Source organism: Aotus nancymaae, unplaced genomic scaffold, assembly GCF_030222135.1.
Source record: "Aotus nancymaae isolate 86718 unplaced genomic scaffold, 86718_ANA_hifiasm-v0.15.2.pri h1tg000029l, whole genome shotgun sequence".
In the NCBI taxonomy this organism is placed as follows: domain Eukaryota; kingdom Metazoa; phylum Chordata; class Mammalia; order Primates; family Aotidae; genus Aotus; species Aotus nancymaae.
Window position 1 is genome coordinate 77,438,574 of NW_026988442.1, and position 24,443 is coordinate 77,463,016.

General features: G+C 38.9%; 1 protein-coding gene across 2 annotated transcripts in view; it reads right to left on the reverse strand.

The window, feature by feature from the left end:
• Window positions 1-24,443, reverse strand: part of MGAT5 (alpha-1,6-mannosylglycoprotein 6-beta-N-acetylglucosaminyltransferase) — a 272,711-nt gene that overhangs the window by 104,304 nt on the left and 143,964 nt on the right. For both annotated transcript variants that reach the window (XM_012468426.2, XM_012468427.2), the window contains exons 4-8: window positions 23,073-23,149; window positions 21,930-22,019; window positions 6,251-6,322; window positions 4,129-4,290; window positions 548-717 (exon numbers count right to left, since the gene is read on the reverse strand). In XM_012468426.2, the coding sequence (XP_012323849.1) occupies window positions 548-717; window positions 4,129-4,290; window positions 6,251-6,322; window positions 21,930-22,019; window positions 23,073-23,149 (571 nt within the window). The remainder of the gene's footprint in view (window positions 1-547; window positions 718-4,128; window positions 4,291-6,250; window positions 6,323-21,929; window positions 22,020-23,072; window positions 23,150-24,443) is intronic.

Here is a 24,443-nt window from a genome sequence, read left to right on the forward strand (position 1 = left end):
GAAGGGATTACAGGAGGGCTGGAGTTAGAAGCAAATTTCAGTGAAATAGAAAACCGAGGTAGAGTTAATAGATTCAGCTTCAAGTTCGCTAATTGAAAAAGGATTGGCTAAGAGCTTTCAGGAAATTTATTCTATCCAAATTAAATTACAAACAAGAAACCTGCCCTGTTTTAAGATTTAGAAAGATTTGATGTTGAGTAGGCAGTGGTATGAATTTCAGCAAGAGACAGGGAATTAGGAAAGTCAATAATGTTTTGTGCTACAGATGTTGGAAGCACCTGTAATAGCAAAGAATAAGCTCCTTAGTTTGAATTTTCTGGCATTCATTTATGAAGCCTCTGGAGCCTTCAGCTACAACGAAAACATATTATCCTTTTCACAGTGTATGTATTTAGCTCCTGAAAATAATCTTCTTATCTCCTGTTTAGTGAATTATCACTTTCATTTTCCTCCACAAAAAAATTACACACTAATAGAGGTAATATTTTAAGAGTTTACAATTTCTTTTTTGTATTCTGATTTTAAAATTGAAAAGTAATCTCCTTACTCCTTGAGCTCAGCCAGTGAAGCTGAAATCCTAATGTCATGGCCCAGTAAGTACAGAGATGTAATTAAATCACTCCATTGAACTAATTCACCAAGAGGGCCACCACTGAAAGCTGTCTCTGCAATCTTAAATCCAGATTCCTTGGTCAGGAGTCCCAGGTGAACGAGGACCTGGAAAACAAAAAGGCATATACTGATTCACACTGAACCACATACGGAATGCACAGTAATGCACCAAGAAGTGATCAACCAATCCCAAAGTCATGCTTACACCCTAGCAAATTCTCAGTGTGGGGAATGCTGTTTTTCTAGAAGGTACAAAGGAAATCATTTTTCATTGTGGTTTTAGAGAAATAACATCACTGCAGCCCTTGGTATGGCTATTAGTATAAGGAATGGAAAGATAATCCCACCTTCTAAAAGTACAGTATATTTGTAAAATCGGGATTAAAGGAAGGTAAGACAGGACAATATTTTTTAACACTATTGGTCTTTTATCTACAGTGAAAATACTTCTAACCTCTTACTATGGAAAATTTCAAACACATAGAATTGCAAACATGACAATATAGTCAATACCAAGGTACTCATCATGTAACTTCAACAATTATTGATGCAGGACAAATCTTAATCTATACCCTCATTTTCTCCCAACCCCTCTACATTATCTCAAAGCAAATTCTAGACATCCTTTCATCTGTAAATATTCCAGTATGTATCTCTAAAAGGAACAAATCTTCACTTGAAAAATCTAACCTGAACATCACTATTATCCCTTAAAAAAGCTAGTAATTCCTTAACATCATCTGATATCCAGTTAATGTTCATACTTCTTCAACTGCCCTTTATTTTTTCTCAGTGCAGCTGTGTGATTCAAGAGTCAGAGGGCATATATAATAATTGTCTCATATGTCTCTTAGCCTCTTTTAACCGATACAGCCTCCCGTCAACTTATTTGGTGGTGGGGGTAGGGACTGCTATGATTTATTTATCAAAAAATCTGGGTTTTATTTTCAGTCATCAACACTCCTGATTTTGCTTGTAATCTCAGGGTATAAGATTCTTCTGTCCTTTGTATTATGGTAAGTAAGTAATACAGACACAACAATCAAATTGAGATTCTTTTTTTTTTTTTTTTTAAGCAATATCACTTCATAGGTGGTACTGTGACTGTGGGCTTCCATCAGTTTCAGTACAATGTACTGGAACAATGTATCTGTGTCTCTGTTTTGGGATGTTAGTAGGTCTTGATGGTCACTACCTAGATCCATTAATCCATTAGGGCCTGCAAAATGATGATATTTGATCATTCCTTCTTTATTTATTAGCTGGAATAATACATCTATAAAGAAAAACTACCCCTCATCAACTATTTGGTGACCCCGAGGTAATCCTAAGGTTTGTCTAGAAGGAGACTGGTAAACACTTGATTCTTTCTCTTCATTTACCAGTTTTTCAGAATAATAATAAACTTGTTCTTTAGTATACTCTAATGATGATCCATGAAGTTTTTTAATTTAAAAAATCATTGTAACATCAAAGCATATTTGATATGCTTCAAAAAATTGTGGTTATTCCTCTTGCTGACTATCCAGTTGTCCCACCTGGGTCTGTGGGAGGCTATCCAAGCTGGCTCCTAAGTTTTTGACATGACCCTAGTCTTCTTAGATAGCTTCTCTGCACATGGGTAGACAGATGCGCCTGACAAGATTGTTCTAGGCTCAGCAGGTACAACTTCTGTCTTGGACCTTAATAAGCCATTTTTCCAAGAACCTCTTATACCACCTAGTAGAAATAGCATTTAGGGACTAAAGTGTGGGGCTTAAGGGACTCGATTTTATTACTATCTATAGGTCTTATAGTGGCCCTAGCTAGGAAATTTGTTTTTCCTCAAAGATCAAACAGATCATGAGTTCAGACTGGTGCTTCCAATTCAAACTCAGGGTGATAGTGTTTTTACATAACATCATCAACCCTACCATCCACCAATTCCTCTCTTCCACGCTGCAAATCCCACTTCTCAATGACACTAATATAATTACTCATCACCTTTATTCCAGTGTTCACAATGGATTCAGAATGAGACTATCAATGCTATCACATATTACATGATTAATAAAAATGGTTTTAAGATATTTTTACTTTTTTTATGCTTTATGACATCCCATCAGAAGTGTATTTACTATGTTCTAAAATCATTAAGAATAGTCTTTTTCTGTGTGCTTCCACCAAAACTGGATGGATATATATTCAGTTCATTTGTTTTATATTTTTTCTAATTTTTAGTTTTTGGCAATAAAATTTCATTTAAGACTTACATAAAATGACTCCAGTGTCAAATCTACAAAGTCAGATATATTCAGAAGTCTAGTTTCTATGGTGGTTTCTGTGTTCTCCATACTAATCCCACCTCCCCTTATTTGACCATTTTTTTCTTATTGTAGTAATATACACCTAACATAAAATTTACCATTTTAATGTGTATGGTTCAGTAGCATGAAGCATATTCATATTATTGTGCAACCATCATCACCATCTCCTTTAATTTTAGCTTTTCAAAATAAGAAAAATACATTTTCAAACTAAGAGCAAGAAACAAATGTATGTATCTATCTTTATGTATACATAGATACAAATTCCCTCTCTCCCTTAAAAATCATGCACACTATTCTCTATTTTTCCTAACCTAACAATATATCCTTGAGGTTATTCCACAGGAATATACAGAAAAATTCTTTATTTCTTTTTACAGCCCAACTTCAGCATCTGAACACATGCTCTTCCATACACGACCATCTGGTGACAGAATGTTTGGTTCTGCTGTCTCATAAATTCAAGAGATCTAGGCAAAACGGACCTATTAAACTGTGACTTGAGGTCCTGCAAATATATCTGTACTTTCTTTTTCAAAGATATCAAATTAGTTGGATTAGGAATACCAAACTCATTTTTACGTTTTTTAGATGTGGGAGCAAATAGTTCACTTTGCTCCATTCTGAAATCAGAACAGTTAATCTAAAGTCAGACCATATAGCTAACAGGACATAAAATCTTCTAAGCCCAGGGGTATTGGAGAAGTTTTCCAAGCATCTCCTCCTAAGCTAGAAAGAAACTGGCTCAAATTTATTCAAATTTCTCTCTCTCTGTCCTATGAGCAGAAGCAGAATGACCAATCAGAAGAGTAGCAATGCAACTCACTGGCTGTCCAAAAGCCAGAGATGAAAAACATCAAAAATATAAAATTGTCATGATGATATAATAGGAAGTTCTCAAAGGTTGGATTCAGGTAAAGAAATGGGGGAAAGTTTCCTGATACCCTGACAAAGACAGGGTCAAAGGAAAAGTCTTACAGGCAGATATTCTACTTGGATTCACCCAAGAAACTTGTGCCAGACCCTGCTAAGAAGGAGTATTGTAAGTGGGGAAAGGAAAACCCAAAAACAGCTGTACAAGAGACTGAGCAGATTCCCCCTGAGGGAATATCATTTGAGATATGACATTTCTTTTAGTCTTGTTTCCAAGCAAAATCAAATTTTAAAAGAAAACTGGAATCTAACTGCACTGAATTAATAAGAAACTCACTTTCTTCCGCTTTCTCTTTTCAAGATTCTGCTTTTCTGCCAGGGACTTGATTGCCTGGATCCATGCGTCAGCCATTCGCCGGATCCGTAGTCTCATCCACCGGAATTCTTCATGCTTTTTCATCATACTGTAGAGAATATTAAAATCCGTACGAATTTCCGCCTAGCAACAGAAATTTAATAAGATGAATAGACAATAAAAAGTCAGAAAGCATAATGGTCCTCATGATGTGACATTTGAAAACTTAAAAGGGTTAGTCAATTAAATTGAGAGCTTAAAAAGTAAGTCTTGTCTGCTGCAGCTTTGACTTTAAGGTCTCAGGATTGCAAATTGAAGCAAAGGCTGCTGACTGCTGATCTGCTGGAAGGGACATGATTAAAAAAATTAGAAATTGAGAAAAGTAGCACAGGCATTACAAAGCCCTGAGCTATGTTAAAATGCAGTTTTTATAATGAATGTGTTTGATGTACCTTGAAATTCTCAGCACTCAAATTTACTGTGCCACTTGGATCTACCATAGGACAGCAGACTTCTAAGAAAACTGAAGTCAATTCTTAGCAGGCTGTTTGACAATGTGGAAGTTACCAAAAAGCCTCTTTCTGTCCACAGAGTTAAATACGGAAATAAATGCTCATCTTTTAGTTTTATCCCAGTCCTAACCAAAATTCATTATTTTCTAAGGAATTTAAGAGCCAAGAATACTATTTTTCTGCCACAACTAAGTACAATTTAAAGTTCAGACCAGAGTAACTTAAAAGCCAGGAAGAATATTTTTCCTAATGTGGATAATATAGCTAGATACAACCAGTGATTGAAATAATAGAGAAACCTAATAATAACTAGTATTTATTTCACAGAACATCTCAAACATGCTGAATCTACCTTTTCAACTATCACCATAGCTCATTCTAAACACTCACCTCTTTCTTTTGTCCCCCCTTTGAGATAGGGTCTCGCATTCCCACCCACACTGGAATGCAGTGGCATGATCACAGCTCACTGGAGCCTTGAACTTGGGCTCAAGCGATCCTCTTGCCACCACAGCCTTCCAAGTAGCTGGAACTATAGGCACACGCCACCACGCTCAGCCAGTTTTTAAATTTTTGGTAGTGATGGGGTCTTGATATATTGCCCAGGCTGGTATCAAATTGCTGGCCTCAAGCAATCCTCCCACCTCAGCCTCCTAAAGTGCTGGAATTACAGGCATGAGTCACCACACCCGGCTTCATTTCCCTTCTTGACTAAACAATATGCTAAGACTCCTGTGGTTTACAGCAGGGATCCCTAATCTATAGCTCTTGAGCTAAATCCTGCTTGTTTTTGTGCATAAAATTTTACTGGAACTCCACCATGCCCCGTCATTTACATATCATCTACAGCTGTTCCCTGTGCTACAATGGCAGAATTGAGTAGTTGTGACGAGACCATACGGCCTGCAAAGATGAAACTAATAACTACTCTGGGTATTTTGCAGAAGTTTGCTGCTCTCTGGTCTAAAGGGTCAATACTTACGCTTTTAATGGGGCACACAAATACTTGCATAGTCCCCTTTCTACCTTCCCAATTTCATTTTCAGCCTAGCTTATCCAATCCCCTATGGCTTTGGCCCACTGAACCATGCATGCTCTACTCCCTGAAACTGCCATGCTCTCATTTTCCCATATGAGAAGTACCCTTTTCTCCTTGACCTTATATAAACTCACTCATCATTTCAAATTCAGCTCCAGTGTTATCTTCACTATGCAATCCACCCTGCACATTGCAGACTAAAATGACCTTTTCCTCATTAATTCCCACAGGCCTATATTACAGCATTTGTGACAGAGATGGTCATTATTTACCATCATCCTCATTAGATCTCTAAGGGCCTCCACATTTGGCACCAGGTCTTACTCATATCAGTAGCCCATCATTTAGAAACCCTCATAGAATTGCTCAATAAACAAACATATGCTAATGGTTGACTGATTTGGTCACCTAGACTTCCACAGAGATGAATGACAGAAGCTTTTCAGTGTAACACTATTTCAGATTATGGTTGACATTTCTAAAAGATTCCACATGTATCACTTGGCATCTGACTTAAATATACAAGTCTAGAAAGTTTTCCAAAATCACTTACCAATGAATTATGATCAGCTTCTTCGTAGGGATTTTTTGCTCTCCAAGGTAAATGAGGACACCAATTTTCAACCTAAAAAACATCAGTGACACTAAGTATGCCACTTCACCTATAATGAAATTAATATACACACAAAGCACCAAGAACAGTTCCTGGCACACAATGAGCACTATATTAATATGTGCTATTTTTATTATTAGCCAAACTTCCATGCTTTTTAAGCTAGTATTCCAGATATAAGTGCCCTCTCAGATGAAACAATCAGCAGCAAAGGTCAGAAGAAACAGATTATACTTTACATCTGTCCTGCAAAGTACTTTACAGCAATTAATTCCTTAGTCATTTAATCTTCTCATCTCTGTACCAGAAGGAGAGGGAGTCTAATGGCAGAAAGTTAAAAGACTGAAACACTGCCACTGGGGAATGAGAATGTAAGGTGTCTCTGTGACTATTTATCAAATAGACAGGAATGATCCTTATCTGCTGTGGCATATCTGGAAAGGAAACTGAATGGCATTGGAGCCACAGAACTCAATCCTTTAACCAAGTCAGAAATGCCACTGATAGTTTAGGGCTAATTGGTCAAGGTTTCCCTCATTTTCTGCTGTTCAATTCACACTATCTCAAAAAGCAAGGTGGTAAAACCTATTTGAGAAAGAGATAAAAGGAGGAGAAAAAAAAAAAACCTTGATGATCTTGTGAGAGCCATTCTGGAAGATGGATTGTTCTGTCAATGCATAAGGTTTAGAGAATTGAGGGGAGGAGGAAAGAGAAAGGAAAAAAGAACTTGACAATAGAAATTATTTCAGCAAAAGTTATCAAAGACTGTTAGGCAACTTAATTTCTGGCAAAAAAAAAATGAGAAGAATGCATTAAAGTTATATTGATGTCTGTTCTCTGTAAAAACTAGCCACAAAATTTGAAGATAGCATTATTACCCTTTACTAATACATAATGAGATTATGAAATATGGCTAATAAACAGGCATGGAACATAATTTTTCTATGGCTAGGTAGACCTATAAAAATTAATGAGCAGGAGAGTGAGGGAATGTCCTTAAAGGGGTCACTAAGATGGCAGAGACATGTGTGGGACCACAACCTCACGGGTCAGCACAAGATAGTTTGCTCTCTGAGTCTGGGTACCTTATCAAAGAAACATGTCAGTTTCACTAATCTGGAAGTTACTCATAATGCAAGGTGATTTTTACTATAACCAAAGTAATTGGCCTGATTTGCATAAAGCCATCTGCCACTGCAGATGATCCCAAAGATATAAGCAGAGGGGAGCAAAGCTTGGGGGGAGGGTGGAATCTCTAAATAGAAAAAGTGAAATAATCTCTTTTCTTCTTATGGAATAAAATTAGACCTTGCCATACTTGTGAATGATTCAGAGACTCAAAAGGATTCCCCACAAAGAAAGTCGAAATGGTTTTTACTCATAAAAAACAAAAAATACCAACTTGCCGGAGGCCTATGATCTAATTACTGGGATCTGACAACAACATGACCATGAAAGGCATTATCTGCAGCTCCACAAATGAGAAAAATGAGGAAAAACAGCAGAGAAAAAGCCTGCAAGTGGATGAAGCCTCAGCTGGTCTCAGTAGCATTATGCACATCTGTACTTTGTATTCTCAGGCCAGACTGAATTATTTAGCTCCAATTAGATTTGTGCAAATGGACTCAATAAAGCATATTTATAACATGAAGGCTTCAAATGGATTGCAGACTTGATTGTGAGATCTTTAACCTCACCACCCCATCCCACCCCTACTCCCCCAGAGAGTGAGGATGAGCAAGGAAGGTACAGATTTACAATAAACCTCACGCTAAATAAATAACCAAATTTACCAGCCACCCACCAGGATGAAAAGTTTTCCCATGAATAGCATGATAGGGAAAGATGAAACAAGACTAAAGAAAATCAACTAAGAGGAGAGGCATGAGCGAGGCCAGATATGATAAAGTTCCCTCCTCACTCTGCCACTGCAAGAAGAATCTTTCAAGATTGACTGTGATGAAAATACAGTCCCAGGTGATTTTTAAAAATATGACTTCCCTACAGAATCCTCAAGACTGTAAGGCCTCTTTGAAATTGATCATTTATCTTAGTTCTTCTGATTCTAAATCACTGGCTACTACTTCCTAAGGCTCCAAGAGCACTCCTGAAAATATAAAACACAGTCAGTCCAATTTAGCTTTTAGCAAGAAATTTCACTGTTACACTCACACCCATAATGGTGGGAAAATCAATTATGAACATCTTAGCACAGAGTTGGAAGGTGGGTTTTTAAGGTTGTTTTTGTATGCTGTGATAGGATAACTGGTTAACAAAATAATTAAATTATACATAAACCAATTATCCCATGGGGAGAAGGGAAAAACAAAACAAAGCATTTCTTTCTTTGCGAAACCTCGGAGGATTACCAGGATTGGAAGAAAGCCAGCATTGGCAGTAACTCCAAGTACTGAAGCAAACAGCTCTCAAATGAGCAACATTTTCCTAAATAAGAACACCATTAATAACACTCAGGGAAAATCTTGCTGAAGGCTAGTAACAACCTCCTAATCCCTAACTTTGTTTTCTTTTGATCCGTCCAGGGTCCTTTAACAAGCTTAACCCACCAGTACAGGATGCTACCAATAAACCTGGACCCCAAGGTGAGCCCCACCATCTCCTTGACCTGAAAATGGCTCTATTTCAAGTCATTCTCAATAGCTCTTCTACTCTTGACTCTCAGAACCCTAGTGTCCTACAGATGCCTATGGCTACCTTCCTTCACACTTTCTCAACTGTGGCTCCTGGTACTCTCTTCCTGGGACATAATTTCATATTTGCCTTCGGTGCGCAGACATACTGGGCGCCTCGCCTCCCCCATCTCTGCCCAGCATTTATGGCCTGGGAAAGACCTGCCTGGAACCCTATGCCAGGGAAGAGACTGGACAGTCTTAAAAGTAGCCTACAATTCAGCACTGTAAGTCTAAGAAATTAAAACTGTCTGAGCTGATGGCAACACACAGACAACAATCAACTGAGGAGAAGCATTATTCCAGTAACCTTAAATTGGAAAGCAAAACTCTTTGACATAAACTAATCTTTTTAGCTCACTAGCCTCGGGCCACAAAATGAAGTGGCAACAACAAAAACAGACTAAGACCAGCCAGGCTAAAACTTTAGAACATCAATGGACATCCCATGGAAAGGACTCTTTAAATCACTTTTCCTGAACGAGGAGATTAACAATGGTTGTTTTTTGACATTCCTCCTCGCAGTGATTTAAACTTCTTTGAACCAAAAGGGTTTTGCAGCTTAAACATGAGCATTGTGAATCAAAACATTCTCTGAGTCCCTAGAAGTCTAATCTGGTCAGACTTATTTCCAAGGTCTGCAGGATGGGAAATTCATTATATTTAAGGGAAAAAACTTGCTGGCAGAAACATATACAGCTCAAGTTGGAGTTTAAAGAGGAAAAGAAAAAGTAATAAAGTTACTGTGAAAACTAATAGATTCAATGTATATATGCATGTTGTTAATATGGCAAAACTTAGTAGTAATGCTCTGTTCTTTTGAAAGAATAATGATTAGTCTCTGTTATGGCTTTTTCTTTCACGATTAATGTGAAGTGTTCTGTTCTAATGGATCACCGACACACAGGATTTCATGCTGTATTTTTCAGATTATTTAGGTGCAATTCAAACTAAATGAGAAAAATGCATACGAAAAGTCTGAGATCATCTCTGGATGATGGTGTTCTGGGTGCTCTCCATTTTCTTTTTGCTAATCTACATATTATACATTTTTACAACAAACATTAAGATAATTTTTAAAGGAGTTACATAAGCATACCATCATTTATGAAGGCTTATGTCAGGCTCCATCACACACACATACACACACACACATACTCTCTTCTCTCTCTCTCTCTACATGATTTAATTCCCCATAAGGTCTTATAACATGGGTACTATACACATGTCACATGGGATGAAGTCAAGGCTTAATGTGAATTTGCCACTATAATTTCTCTAGTGAGTGGCAGGGCTGAGTGACAACCGAAATTTGTTGCTCCCCTGATCAGGATACATTAGAGTTACGTTTAGGCCAAACTTAGTGAGGAATAAGAGAGCTATTTCAGTGGGGATAGATGACTGAGTCTGGGATCAGTCAAAATGGACTCTATGCCCAACTCTGCAAATAACTGGTCATGTAATCTTAAACCATTTGTCTTTCAAGTCTTCTCATCTACTTCAGAGTTGGATCAGGTAACCCTCTTAATTTTATTATCCAGTAAGATCTGAAAGATAGAATTTATGTCATCCTGTTAGGCTAGCTGATCATGTATCAAATGAATACAGTTGACTGTATATCTAAATATTCATTTGACACACTGATTATGCATATATACACACACACACACACAGATACATAAACATATACACATTTGTTATACTGATGACATCAAATGAAATTACTCATTAAGGGATATGCTAAAAAAAGGTAATCCCTGCACTTCTCTCTACCACATGCCAACTCCTGACTACTCTACTTTCTAAAGTTTTAATGAGGAAATGCAGACAGTAAAGGACTTCTACTCATGAATTGTTAAGTGGTTCAGCTTTCTAGACTGGTCCTCTGCACCAACACCTTAGCTGATTAATATTTTGGTCCAACTCTTCATCTGAAGAGTTGTGTAGGGGGGCACGGGCTGGGAGAGACAAAGAATAAAAGTTGCAATGTACTAGGAGCCAAACATGAGGATAAGCTCTTTACACACATCGCCATCTCATTTGGTCTTTTCAAATAACCTCTTGAGAAAGGCTAATTATTATGCCAGAAAAGACACTGAAGCACCGACTAGAAACAGTTAAAGTCGGAAATGCTACCAGAGCTGGTACCCTCACCCTCAATCACTACTTAAAGCATACTGGCCAAACTTTTGGTTCCCATAGTCCCATAAGCACAGTCCAGTCTTCAATATTGGAGTACTATTGTCTAGGTCTTCTATATGAAGTCCTTTAAAGTGACTTCTTATACTCCTACTGCGGGGCAGTACTGTATGATTAATGGAATGTAATAACAATTCCACTTCCAACTCTTGCTCCTACCATTTGTTCTATGTAGCAAGAGCAAACGAAAAGCCAAAATTGGATCACATTCTACACATACTCAAACGCTACAATGGCTTCTCCTTGCTTTCAGAATAAAACCCAGAATTTATACCAAGATCTTACAAATCTGATTTCAACTCTTACACTGTCTGCCTCATTCACCCTGCCCTGCATAAGCTAACCTCCTTGCAAGTCCCTAGAACATGAAAGCTCATTTCTATCTCAGTGGAGTTGCCAGATTTAGGGAAAAGAAAAAGGATACCCAATTAAATGTTCATCGTAGATAACAATTTTTGATTCTAGTGTAAGTATGTCCCACACAGCGTGTGTCATATAAACTTGAAAAAATTCATTGTTTATCTGAAATTCAAATTCCATGGCTGTAATGTATTTTATGTGATAACCCTATAGTTCAGGGCATTTGCTCTTCTTTCTACCTGAAACCCTCTTCCTTCTAGAGTGTTCCATGCTTCACTCCCTTACTTCCTTCCACACTGTGATCAAACTTCTCCTTAGAGAAGCCTCCCTGACCCACTGACCTGGCCACTCTGCATCCTTCCTAGTTGATTTTTCCTCAGAGTATTCATCCCTTGTGGCAATTCTTTTATGTACTGGTTTTACTGTTTGCTTCCCCATCTGCACGTAAGCTCCTTGAGGACAGAAACCTCATCTGTCCCGGTTCGTTGCTCTATCCCCAGCCCTGAGAATAGTATCTGGCACACAGGCAACGTTCAATTAGTTTTTGCTGAGTAGTGAATGAATAATCAACAAGCATGACTTGGGCACTAAAGAGACTCATGATAATGAGTCTCTTTTCCACTTACGTAGCACTTAGTTTTCTTTTTATTGGAACCTTTCAGCAATACACTGAGGGAGGCAAAGCAGGCTTTATCTTGACCTCAAAGAGGAGAAACCAGACTGAAAACTCAAGGGCAAGCTCAAAGTCACACAGGGAAGTGGTGGGATCCACACAGGGAATCAGGTCTTATGTGTTTCCTATAACACTGTACTGCTGCCCCCTGCCAAGACAGGCAGGAATATTATTAACACTAAGTACAGAACTGGCTACCTGCAAGAGACAGAGTCCAGGGCCAGAGTGATCCATGAGAGTTCTTCTCTGCATATCCAGGGTGAGGAGGTGTGCAGAATTTAAAGAGATGCTGTAGTAAGTGTTCAAAGTGTCACATAACCGGTGGGGTTCTAACAGGAGGATGAGACACTTTCAATAATCCGTCCCAAATTGCTCCAAGAGGAGAAAAGCTGATATTCCCTTACATATGCAGCAAATAAATTCCTCTGTAGCCAACCAAAGAGATAACGCGTAGAGATACTTTCTACAGCAACTCTCACTAGGCACACCTCCCACTGCATGTTGGCAAAACTGATCCCAACTGGTCTGTATCCACATGAGGACACTTTTGACAATTAAAGTCACTCAATTTAAAGAGGTAGTCACATTGTAGAGACCAATGGCACAGCTCCTTTTTTTTTTGTGTTTAATGTGCAACTATGCTAAGTGACAACGAGAATAAAAATGGGCAAGAAAGCCATGTCTTCTAATACAATTGGCTCATTCCATTCTACCAGTCTAATCTGATCCTTGTGTGCTCTCATAATATTAGAAAGCATTACAGTAGTCATTACAGTAGTCACCTCTTATCCATGGTTTTACCTTCTGATAGTTCAGTTACCTACAGTCAACTACAGTCTGAAAATATTAAATGAAAAATTCTAGAAATAACCAATTCAAAAGTTTTAAATTGCACATTGCTCTTAATAGCATGATGAAACCTCACAATTCCTGCTCCATCACGCCCAGGGCTGGAATAGCTCCTTTGTCTAGGGGATCCATGCTACAGACACGATCCACTCATATTAGTCACTTAGTAGCCTTTACGTTAGCAGATCAACCGTCTCAGTATCTCAGTGCCTGTGTTCAATAAACTCTTATTTCTCTTAACAGCAGCCCCAAAGCTCAAGAGTAATGATGCTGACAATTCACATATGCCAAAGAGAAGTCATAACATTGTGAAGAAGGAAAAAGTATAGCATATAGGGGGTTCGGTACTACCCTCAGTTTTGGGTACCACTGGGTCTTAAAATTAATATACTACTGTATAGTAAACATGTTAATGAGTGCTCAAAATGCCCCTGCTTCATGTTTCAACTTGAATGTCCAAGCAGATTTTAATGTCACAAAGTTTACAATGACTTTTTTTTTTTTAAGATGAGAAGGGTCGGAGCTAGAAGTTACCCACTCAGAACAAAAAACTATTGCCAATTTTTTAAAATGCTTCAGATAGAATCATTCATTCAACACATACATGTGCCAGGCACCATTATACGTGAGAACAAAACAGACAAAACTCTCTGTGGAGATGACTTTCCTTGTACTTGTTAATATTATATGTTAATGGTTACTCCAGGGCCACTGAACTTTTCTTCTCTCTGCCTGCTAAGCACCTGTCAGATAGCTGCACTTCTTACTCCCTTACCTCCTTCTAATCGGGTCAAACATCATTTTCTCACCTTCTCAGTAGAGCCTATCCTGATTACTCTATCCAAAACTGACACTATCACTTCTCCTAAGTACTTCTTACTCTCTCTTTAGTATTTCTCCATGGGCATGTATTACAATCTAGGGGATGATACATCTTACTTTTTTGATGTTGCTAGCTATCTCTCCTTACATAACACAACCATAATGAGGAGTGTTCATTCATTGTTAAATCTCTAGCAGCCAGAAAAAATCAATAGCAATTAATGCTCCTGGTACTCAGATTGTGGTCCCTAGGCATTATTTCTAAGAGAAACTGGGATGGTATGCAGGCCAGGGGAGGAAGGTGGTTCTTAGGCTGGTTCTAAGCCTAGGGCAGGAATTGTATGAGATGAATCTAGAAGATCTGGGCATACCATAGAACAAGAAAACTATTAAAAACTACCACAGTCATGTCAAAAGGTCCGAGAAAGCAGTATGAATAGGTCCTCACCGGCCAAAGCGGGACAACTTGACAATCAGTAAGAAAATAACTGCAATGGATTGTTCAAATGTTTTAATCCATTACTTCATGATGATAATAAAAAACAAAAAGTAAGCAGAAAGAAAAAAAAGCTGTAAGATGCTAGGAAATAAACTGGGAAATAAATGGCTTCTATATGAACTTCCTCTTAGGGTGATCACATACCTGATGAAGAGTCACATCTCTGCACAGAAATATTCCTGACATATTAAGAAGGAACCTTTAATAAATTAACGAACCTGGGCACTGACCAACGATTGCTAACATTAGAAAAAAAAAAGAGAGAGAGAAATCAGGCATTATGTGCCTCCCAACTGAAGTAGACTATACTATTATCCATGAAATAACTTGCACAAACAATATTAGGTCTTACTCTGATCAAACCTCAGATCTAGCTTCACTTTACTAGAAATACAAGGGGCAGAGAGTCAGGTTATGCAATAACATGGGCTGTAATCAAAATTCAGAGTAAGACAAACGCTAAGGCAATGAAGCAGTTTCTATAACAAAAAAATAGAAGAAGGAAAAATAAGAGATAGAAGAGAACCAAAAATTGAGACAGATTTAGGAGACATTAGCAATCGCAATTTAGGGTCCTTATTGGAAACCCAGTTCAAGCAAATAAACTTTTATTTATACAATGGCCTGAAAATATTAATACTAATCTGATATGAAGGAATTTTGTTAATTTTCAGGTATGAAACAGTATGAGCAGTTATAATGAGAACAGTTGTACAATATGTTTTAAAACAGTCTCTTTCAGAGATACACAGTGAAACATAGATGGTATGATGTCTGAGATTGGTTCTAAAATAATGAGGCAGAGGAGGGTATAAATAAAGTGAGATTGGCATGAACTGACAACTGTTGAATATGGGTCATGGGGACACAGGAGTTTATTATATTCTTTTGTAGTACATGCTTGAAATTTTGCATATTAAAAAAGTTTGAAAATGTAATTTTAAGAAGACTTTTAGGGGAATACAAGAGAAATTACAGGAGACAATATTTAAATGTGTATAAAAAACAAATTGGAGATGACAGTATTGAAGCCCCATCTTGGCACATGTATTCCAAGAAGTGTCAAAGAAGTGTTGGTTTGGGTTTTGCAAGTCTTGTCCTTTGCCTCTCTGATTTTTGTAGAGTAGACGCCAGAACAAGGAGTCTAAATGTAAATGTTGCGGTATATAACATTCATAAACAGGAAGTATTACTAAGAACTTTAGTGGGTGAGGGGTAAGAAAAGAAACTGAGAGATGAGTTAGGCTGACTAACAAATATTGTTCTGTAACCTCAGGACTGTTTTTTTAAAAAAATATTATTTTATTAAGGATGTCTTAGAACTCAGGTAGTAAGTGCAACAAATATACATAGATGAAAAAGATACCAACAAAGGTTGAACAGGGAAAGTGAAAAGAACATGATCATAAATCTCTGCCACCTCCTTTACTGCCCAGAAATATTATCTTGAGGAAAGGGAATTTCCCATTTCAAATGGCTGAACATTTCAAGGGTGTGCATTGGTATTCTCAGGCAACAATCTGGTGATATTTTTAAAGTACTCCCTGACCCACCCCAAAATGTTAGTTGTTTTTTCATTCAGGTTTTCTCCTGCAACCTAAACGGTCCATTCTTTATCGCTGTCCACTTTGACAAATTAGTCTGTGCAACACCATTTCCAAGCTATCTTTAGCAGCCAACACAGCTCATAAATCCAAATAATTGTACTGGTCATTAGGATTTCATTTCATGCTCGCATTCACAAACATTTAAGCTTTCAACCTTTCCTGTTGGGCATTAATCTTAGCATTAATCAAGGGATTAAGTACGCTGAATTTAAACTCAAGTTAATAGCATGCTCAGCCAATATTAGTTTTACATACTGTCAAGGGAGACCAGAAAGAAGCAAAGACCTTTACGTCTGTTTATGAAATATACGAAATAGATAGAGAAGTAAGGCATGAAAGTACTTCCTTTGCTCCTTTATGAAGGAGTCATAGACACACTCTCATGCATCCAGTCCAAACTGGCATTTGAAGCAACAGCTTGTACACAGCCTAAGATCCAGCAATCAATCACTGGGCAATTTGATTATTTCAGAGCAACCCTACTTGCAATGGCAGCAGAAGTGCTTACAAGAAAAGCACAAACAAATTAGGAGGTCTGGAAAGGTATGATGGACGCTTCCTAGGTTCTGTAACAACTGTTTAAAAAGAAAAAAATGTGTCAGTGTCAAATATATCAGTATCAAAAGAGGTGAAGAAATTCATTCTAAATTTTGTAAAAGCTGATAGCAGTAAAAGGCTTTGCAGATGGTTAAGTTAATATACCTGAAACAATGACATTCAGAGTAATTACTTTATAGGGCCTTGTCTCTATAACGGGAGTAGTTACATGGCTCACAAAAACAGATACGGAAAATGAACTGCCTGATGTTCTGGAAATACAAGGCTGCCTAATGAATCATTTGCTCATTCCTACCACTTGGAATGGCTGACACCCAGTTTTCATGAGTTATGGCCACAGGAGAGTTTGTGTTTTTTTGGAGGTGTAGGGTATTAAAATTATGGAGTATTAGAAAACTAGCAATGATGGATTATCAGAAAACTAGGAATGGAGATCAACTCCTTGAAGTTAGCTAGATTAGAGCCATTTTTCATCACAAGTGAATTTAACCATACAACTGAATGCAAAGTGAATGGCTACAAGTCAACTACCTAAGTTCAGTTTTCCTTCATCATAAAGAAGACAGCAGGAATGAAAAGCGCAGGACTTTGGGGCTAAGCAACTTGACCTCTCTGAGCTATCTGTGACTTGGCTCTCCATTACTCTTTAGAGTTGGTGAGAGGTTTAAATGAGATCTTGTCTAGTTAACCCACAGCATCTGTTGGGGACTGGTTTCAAGACCCCTGTGGATACCAAAATCCTCAGAGGCTCAAGTCACTTAAATAAAATGGTGTTAGTCTGTATTTGAGGTGCCTGGTACAGTGGAGGATTAATAATATTTCATTATTCTCTTGTTTGCCCCCCAAAGTCCCACCCCTAAAGAAGGGTAACCACTCAGCTTTTATCTCTACCATTTCTAATACAGTGTCAGACATATAAAAAGCAGCTATGGAGATATTTTAAGGAAAAATATTGATGGCTTTGCTTCCTGTGATTTAACCAAAAAAGATCCATAGAGTACAAGTTGGTGAGAGTGAAAGTGCTAACAAAAGTTTCTAATCCCATAATTCAGTGGAAGCTTGTGCACTGAGACAACCATAAGAAAGAAAAATGAAAGAAGAGTACTGTCTCCTAAGATGGGTCTGAATCTAAATGCTCCAATTCAACTAGTGACTGACTATACAAGAGACATTTTACTTCATGTCCTTTTGGCATCTGTCAAAGCTCTGATGTTAAACATAGATCAAAACAAGAACTGCCTCTTTCAATAAGTATTAAGAATAGAATAAAAGTCACTGGTGCATGTGTTGATCAAGTTAACAAGTCAAATGAAGATGTCTCTCAATCATCTCCCCAGTTGGAAGAGAAACCTAGCAGATGATACAGGAAATAAAAACGCAGGTTTCAGAGTTTACTTAAACAACACAATAAGGAAAGTTTCAAGACAGCAAGAGAGAATAAAACCACAACAGCACCTAAAAAGCCACAGATAGTGTCCAGGATTTTAAAAATACTAAAAAGGAATTAATTGGTTTTACAAAACACCTCTATTAATCTCACATTAACAATGGTAGAATGCACTGGCGCCATACATGCAGCTAATTCTAGTGTAAACACAAGTATCATATCCAGAAAAGACACGTCAAGGGAAAATACTCTCACTACAAATAAATGTACATGAAGTAATGCACCTGTTAATTAGCTTGATTTAGCCATTCCACAATGCAGACTCATATCAAAACATCATATATACCATGAATACATATAAACGTTGTCAATTTAAAAACAGGCATTAAGGGAAACAACTAAATTTCTATATTACCAGAAGCCAAAGGATCTAAAGTTACATTACGCTGGTGAATGAGAACCAGAAATGGATTCTAATTCTAAAATGGAACAATGTTTCCACATATAATGTCCAAGACTATGTGACACCCCATAACTATTATAATAATTTCAAATAATGGCAACATTTAAAACCATAGAAGTATCCATTATGCTTATTGAGTGTCTTATCTGCCAGGTTCTACTCTAAGTACATTCCTATTATTTTATAAAGGAAACATCTTAGGCACAAAAGGTTAAGTTACCTTTCTACAATCACAGAGCTTAGAAAGCAGCAGAAACAGGAGCTGATGTCAGGTCTAAGACTCTAAGGTAGTATTCCTATTGCAGGGACCATACTCATGAAATTCTCCTTTAACTCTCCCAGGGTACTTATTACAATGCTATATGCTAACACAGAAATGCCCAGAGGTTCAGGGTTATATTCAGATTACAACTTTAAAAAAGGGTTCCTAGTTATCTCCACCCCTTCTCCTGGCTCAGTTATCTGCATCCTTTCTTCCTCTTGCTTTTAAGATGATAAACACATAACATGGGGTCAAGAAAATGTGTTTCATTAATTGTTGAGAATAAATGGATGTTCAATAATTACTCACTGAATAGAATTCAGCTGAGCAACAACAACAAAAAACACTCAATCATCTGCATAAAAAGAGAGTGGAATGGGCTAATGAGGTGTATTTCACACCTCAGGAGAGAAAACGTAGTTACTGGTCCCAAAATGAAATAGCCTCAGATAGCAAGTGCATGTGATCTATCATGTCTCTTCATTCTGTATTCCTCTTTACTTCCCTTCTTCAGAACCTGACCATACCCTTCATTGGGAGCAGGGGTGGAGTGTGATCAAAGGGAGGGAAAGAAGTCACAAATAACTGCAGTCTCTTTCGTCTGGATCACTTTCCACGCCTTCCCAGGAGATGGAGGTATGGGAATGTAAAACCTTCTACCTCAAGCATACCCCAACATGCAAAGGCTTAGGAAGGCATGAAATTAGCCCAGCTTATCAATCATGGAGCCCGGTTGGAGACTGGCTAAATTCTATCAAGTAGAAAGGGGAATAAAACTTTTGAAAATTAAACTAAATGAAGAACCTTTTCCTCAGGGCAGGAGAGGTACTTGTAATTGACTTTTCAACTAGAATGAAGGTTCACGCGTGGCCCCAGGCTTTACTCCTCTGGAGAAGGAAATGAGAAGGCAGGCCATGGGCCACCCGAGCCAGAAGAGAGAAACTCAAATAAATGCTACCAAGTCAATTTGCCAGCAGCCTCCTAATGAGGAGCCTCACACACCCAACTCTCAGAGCTCTTCATTTCCAAGAGGTATTTTAACTATCTTTAGCTCTGGGGTTTTAATGATGGCAATGAAACCACCTTGTCTCCCCTGGTAAGTCACTGGAGCCTGGTTGGACCCCTGAAAAAATCTGACTTGAATGTACCCAGGCAAAAGACGTAATAGTCTGAGAGAGGGGCAAACCCTACAGAATCAGGGCCACATGCCCTATTAGCATTACTAAGTTTGGCCTCTGTCCCCGTCACCCTATGGCAAAGAAAAGAGAGGCATCTGAATCCCATAAGGAAAACTATGGCAAGAGTATTTTATTTAACCTCAAAAATGAAGGTATTCTCCTTCCTGCATGGCATCACCAGCTGTTATTAGTCAAATAACAATAGCACACAAAAAGGGGGACAGAATAAAAAGAAAGGGCAGCAGAGGGTCTGTGGAGGCATGACCTTGGAATTGGCCAGAACCTGTTTTACAAGACCCCAAAGCTGCCTACCCTGCTCCAACCCCTACCTCCCCCAGTCCATAAAGGGGAAGCCAGCTGGTTTTGATTCCCTACTAGGTTCTAGGTGAAATAGAGATTAAAGCATGTAAAAAATTCAAGCGGCCCTTAAAATCCTCTGCAACCATTAAAATACAAAAGCTGCTATTTAAATTCAAGGGTACAAATGAAAATGAGGCTCAGATTTAGGGAAAAAAACAAGGTAAAAGTAACTAACTTTAGTTACTTCCCTCCCATATCTATACTTACTCATCTTTTCCCTCTGGCTGTTTCTGAGTTGTTTCTGTTATAATAGACCATTAAATGCTTCCTGGGCTTTTAAAGGAGGAGGAAGACACAGACTCTGCTCTTCAGATCCGCACTCTGATTCTTACTACGAGCAGTGACCCCAACACTGAATCTGAATAGGGTGGCCCTGGTGACTGAGATGGCAAACTCTCTAAGATCTGGAGCCCAATCTTGGCCCTGCTTTGATCCTATGCAGGCTGCTTGTACACAGGAAGGACATCTACTGCAGGGAATTCATAAAACAGCACTATGCAAGTCCAACAGTACAGATGTGATGTCCTCATGAGAGAAAAAGAAGTGCTCTTAAAAGATGAGCTTTCACATGTTCATCTAAACCTCAGGGTACAAAACTGAGCACGTATGTGCTAATGACAACTGGAATGACTGCTACAGACATGCATTTGTATGGGCCCAGAATGCCCCCAGCATACTCAAGTGTCACTGGGAGAATTCCAAAAATAGCTACACAGAGAGCAGGAGCTTCAGCTACACTGAATTCCACGGCAGCATGGATGAGTATGTTGACAGCATAGAGGCCCTGAAGATAAAGCCTATCAGCAACCAGAAGGTCTATCCCCATTCCCAGGTTTTGGTAGAGTATTCCACAGCTCCCAAATGATGGCCCCTACCTGTGTCCATTGTACCGTCACTGCCACTGTGGAACTGATACCATAACTTTCCCTCTGTTGTTTCTCTGCCTTGAATACACTTCTGTTTTTCATTTACCTAACTTACTTCTAATATTTTTTTTTTCAAGATTCAGCTCATATGGCATCTCTTCCTGACAAACCCAGGAGATTTCCTGATATTGACTCTCTTTATACCTACCCAAGCTGAATGATCCTTCTTTCCCTAAATAATTAGCATTATTTAAAAAACAAAACCAGAAAGTAACAAGTGTTGGTGAGAATATGAAGATATTAAAACCCTTGTGCACTGTTGGTATAAAGTGGGGCAGCTGCTGTACACAACAGTATGGTAGTTTCTCAAAAAATTAATTACCGAATGATCTAGCAATTTCACTTTTGGGTATATTTCCAAACTAACAGAAAGCAGGGTCTTAATGGGGAGTTAGTGTTTAATGCATAGAGAGGTTCAGTTTTGCAAGATAAAAGAAATTCTAGAGATGGACAGTGGTGATAGACAGTGATGTGAATATACTTAATGCCACTGAACTATACATTTGGAAATGGTTAAGATGGCAAATCTCATGTTATGTCTATTTTACTACAATTAAAAAAAAAACTAGGAAAAAAAGTAAATAGCTAACTAACTCCGCTTATTTTTCCCTCAAGGGGAAAAAAAACCCATCCTTCCTGGGGAGGTAGGGAGAGTGATGAAGGATGGAACCATAGGTCCTCCATATAAAAATACCACATGTTTTTAAGCTTTTCAAATTTCAGACTCAGCTACAAAACAGTCCAACCAATCACATCTACTCCCAGGAGCCACAGAAAGCTACTCACCTCACTGAGGTAAATAAAAAAAGAGCAGGTGGACCCATCCACTCCATAGTCTGCGTAGCAGGGATCTGAACGCCACATGTCTTTCATCCACTGAAACAAGAAGAACATCTCTGAGCAGATCATTCACAGGCCCTCTACATCTGCTGACAGGGAAGGGAAGGATAGGAATAGTGAAGATGGAGTGAATGGCTCAAGCTGTGGCCTAAAGAACTGAGTGAAGGAGTCACTGAGCTGAGGTCAAGATAGTCATGTGCGCAGCTCACTTCCTTGGATGATTAACAGGTAGACACTGGCTTGAGTTAGGCCTCAGCAGAAGTGCTTACAGTGGAGAACAAGGTTGTGATAGAGCAAGCAATAAAGTCCAGGAGAGGTGGTGGCTTACAGATTTTTATCAAGGTCAAGTGCCTAATGGGACTCTGACATCTACACCTTCTCCAGGAACTCCAGTTCCATCAGCCCACAGCACGGTACCAGAAACAGTGTGTGAACGAGGGCACACGTGAGCACTGACAGATGGCCCACATGGATACCACCCAAATGCTTCTGGGGCTGGTCCCACTATCCTAACTACATCTCTGAATGGATACTTTTCTCTGAAAACTACTGAGCAGGGAGGGTCTCCCTGGGGGCAGGCCATACAAATAGGGTTTTTGAAAAAAATGCAGCCAAGTTAAAGAGCAGCCAAGTGTCTCTTGGTAGTCAACCACAAATACAAATGTGACACTTAAACCACAATCTGGAGGTTTCAGAGCAGGAGCCTGGGGACTGAGAGGGTGGGGAGTTGGATACTAAATAATGGCAGTTCCTTGTCATTGGTCCTTGAAGGATGACCTGCTGGAAGCTGGGAAAGAGAGAGGGGAAGTCAGCTTCAAAGACTCAGCAAGTGCCTGAAATGGCCCAGGCTCTCTCATGCTGACCACTGAGAGACACTGCTGACCAACCCCACAGGGTTGACACTAGCAGAGTAGAGTTGTCATAGCCACAGCCAATGTCGGAAGGATGGAGGCACCCCATCACTGATCCATGTCAAGGGCTCACTCACCCATTTTTATCACTGAGGAGGAAAAGGACGGGGAGGGAAAAAGAAGGGGTGTTTCTGCACATTGAGGATGATGAAAATGACCCTGTTTGCCTCTGCCTTACCTTGATCTTCCCCTCACAGTGGGGGTAGCCGTCCATAGGAGGCAATACACATTTTTCTTGAGCTCCGTTAATGATATCTGTGAAGAATGAAAAACAACAAAGGATACAATGAGGTCTATAAAACACAAGACTAACATTCTAACATTCTCGTAAGCCAAGAGGCAGGGAGAGAAACCAAAAAAGAAAGGTAACCATTGGCACCCATGTTCTGATGCATAGACCCCTCCAGCTCCAACATATCTGATTGGTCCACAGTGATGACTGACCTGAGGACAGCCCACCTACAGGCTGGCCAGAGACCTATGACAACATATGTGGCCTGGCTTAAAAAAGTGAGCCAGGCCAACCAGAGCACTTGCTTAGAAATTTGCAATTGGGAAACTCTTAAGAAACCAAACAAGCAGGGAGCAGGAAATAAAGTCATGTGATTAGGACGGTCCTCCAGCACTGGTAGGGCCATTCTAGGCTATGTGGGCAAGCTGAGGCCATGAACAGACCTCATGAAGACAATTCCATGAACTGAGAAAGCCAGCAGGCCAGAGAGATGTGAATAGAGTTGGTGCACAGAGAGCCATGAGACGTATCTGTACCATCCTAAGGAACTCCCACTCTGCCATAGGATACAGCTTCTTACAGACCCAGTCCTTAGATTTCCATGAAGGTCTCCTTATTGTTTTAAAGATTTCCTCACAATAAACTCCTTTTTTATTAGCTAGCTTGAATGAGTTCCTATTCCTTGTAGCTATAGGGTCAAAACTAACAGAAATGTCATCGAGAAGCTAAGGGTCATTTCTTTGTGATAGAAACATTTAATATACTCCTCCTAGCTATTTAAAACCATATATTATTGTGAACTACAGTCATCCTACAGTGCTACAGAACACCAAAACTTATTCCTCCTGTCTAGCTATAAAGAAATGAGAAACGTTTAAGATGATGAACATGCTAATTACCCTAATCTGATCACTATACAGTTTACATATCACAACATCACATCACTATGTACCCTACAAATATGTATAATTATATCGATTAAAAAATTTAAATGAAGCTTTCAACCTAATGGTGAAGAACATACAAATAAATGAGCAATGAAACAACAGTGTAACAGGCATTATGGCAGGGCTGGGAAAGGAAGGACACCCAGCCCACTCTCCAAAGGTCCAAGAAGGCCTCCTGCATCCAGTGATAGCTGAGATATGAAGACAAAATAGGAGTGAGCGAGCCAAAGGGACAATCTAAAGATGCTGCTCGAGGAACGGAGGTGGTCCCAAACAGAAAGAAGTGTGAGGTACTCAGGACAGACAGGAGATGCAGGCAGGGTCCAAACAGGAAAGGCTTCAAATGCCACAATAAGGGACCCTGATCTTT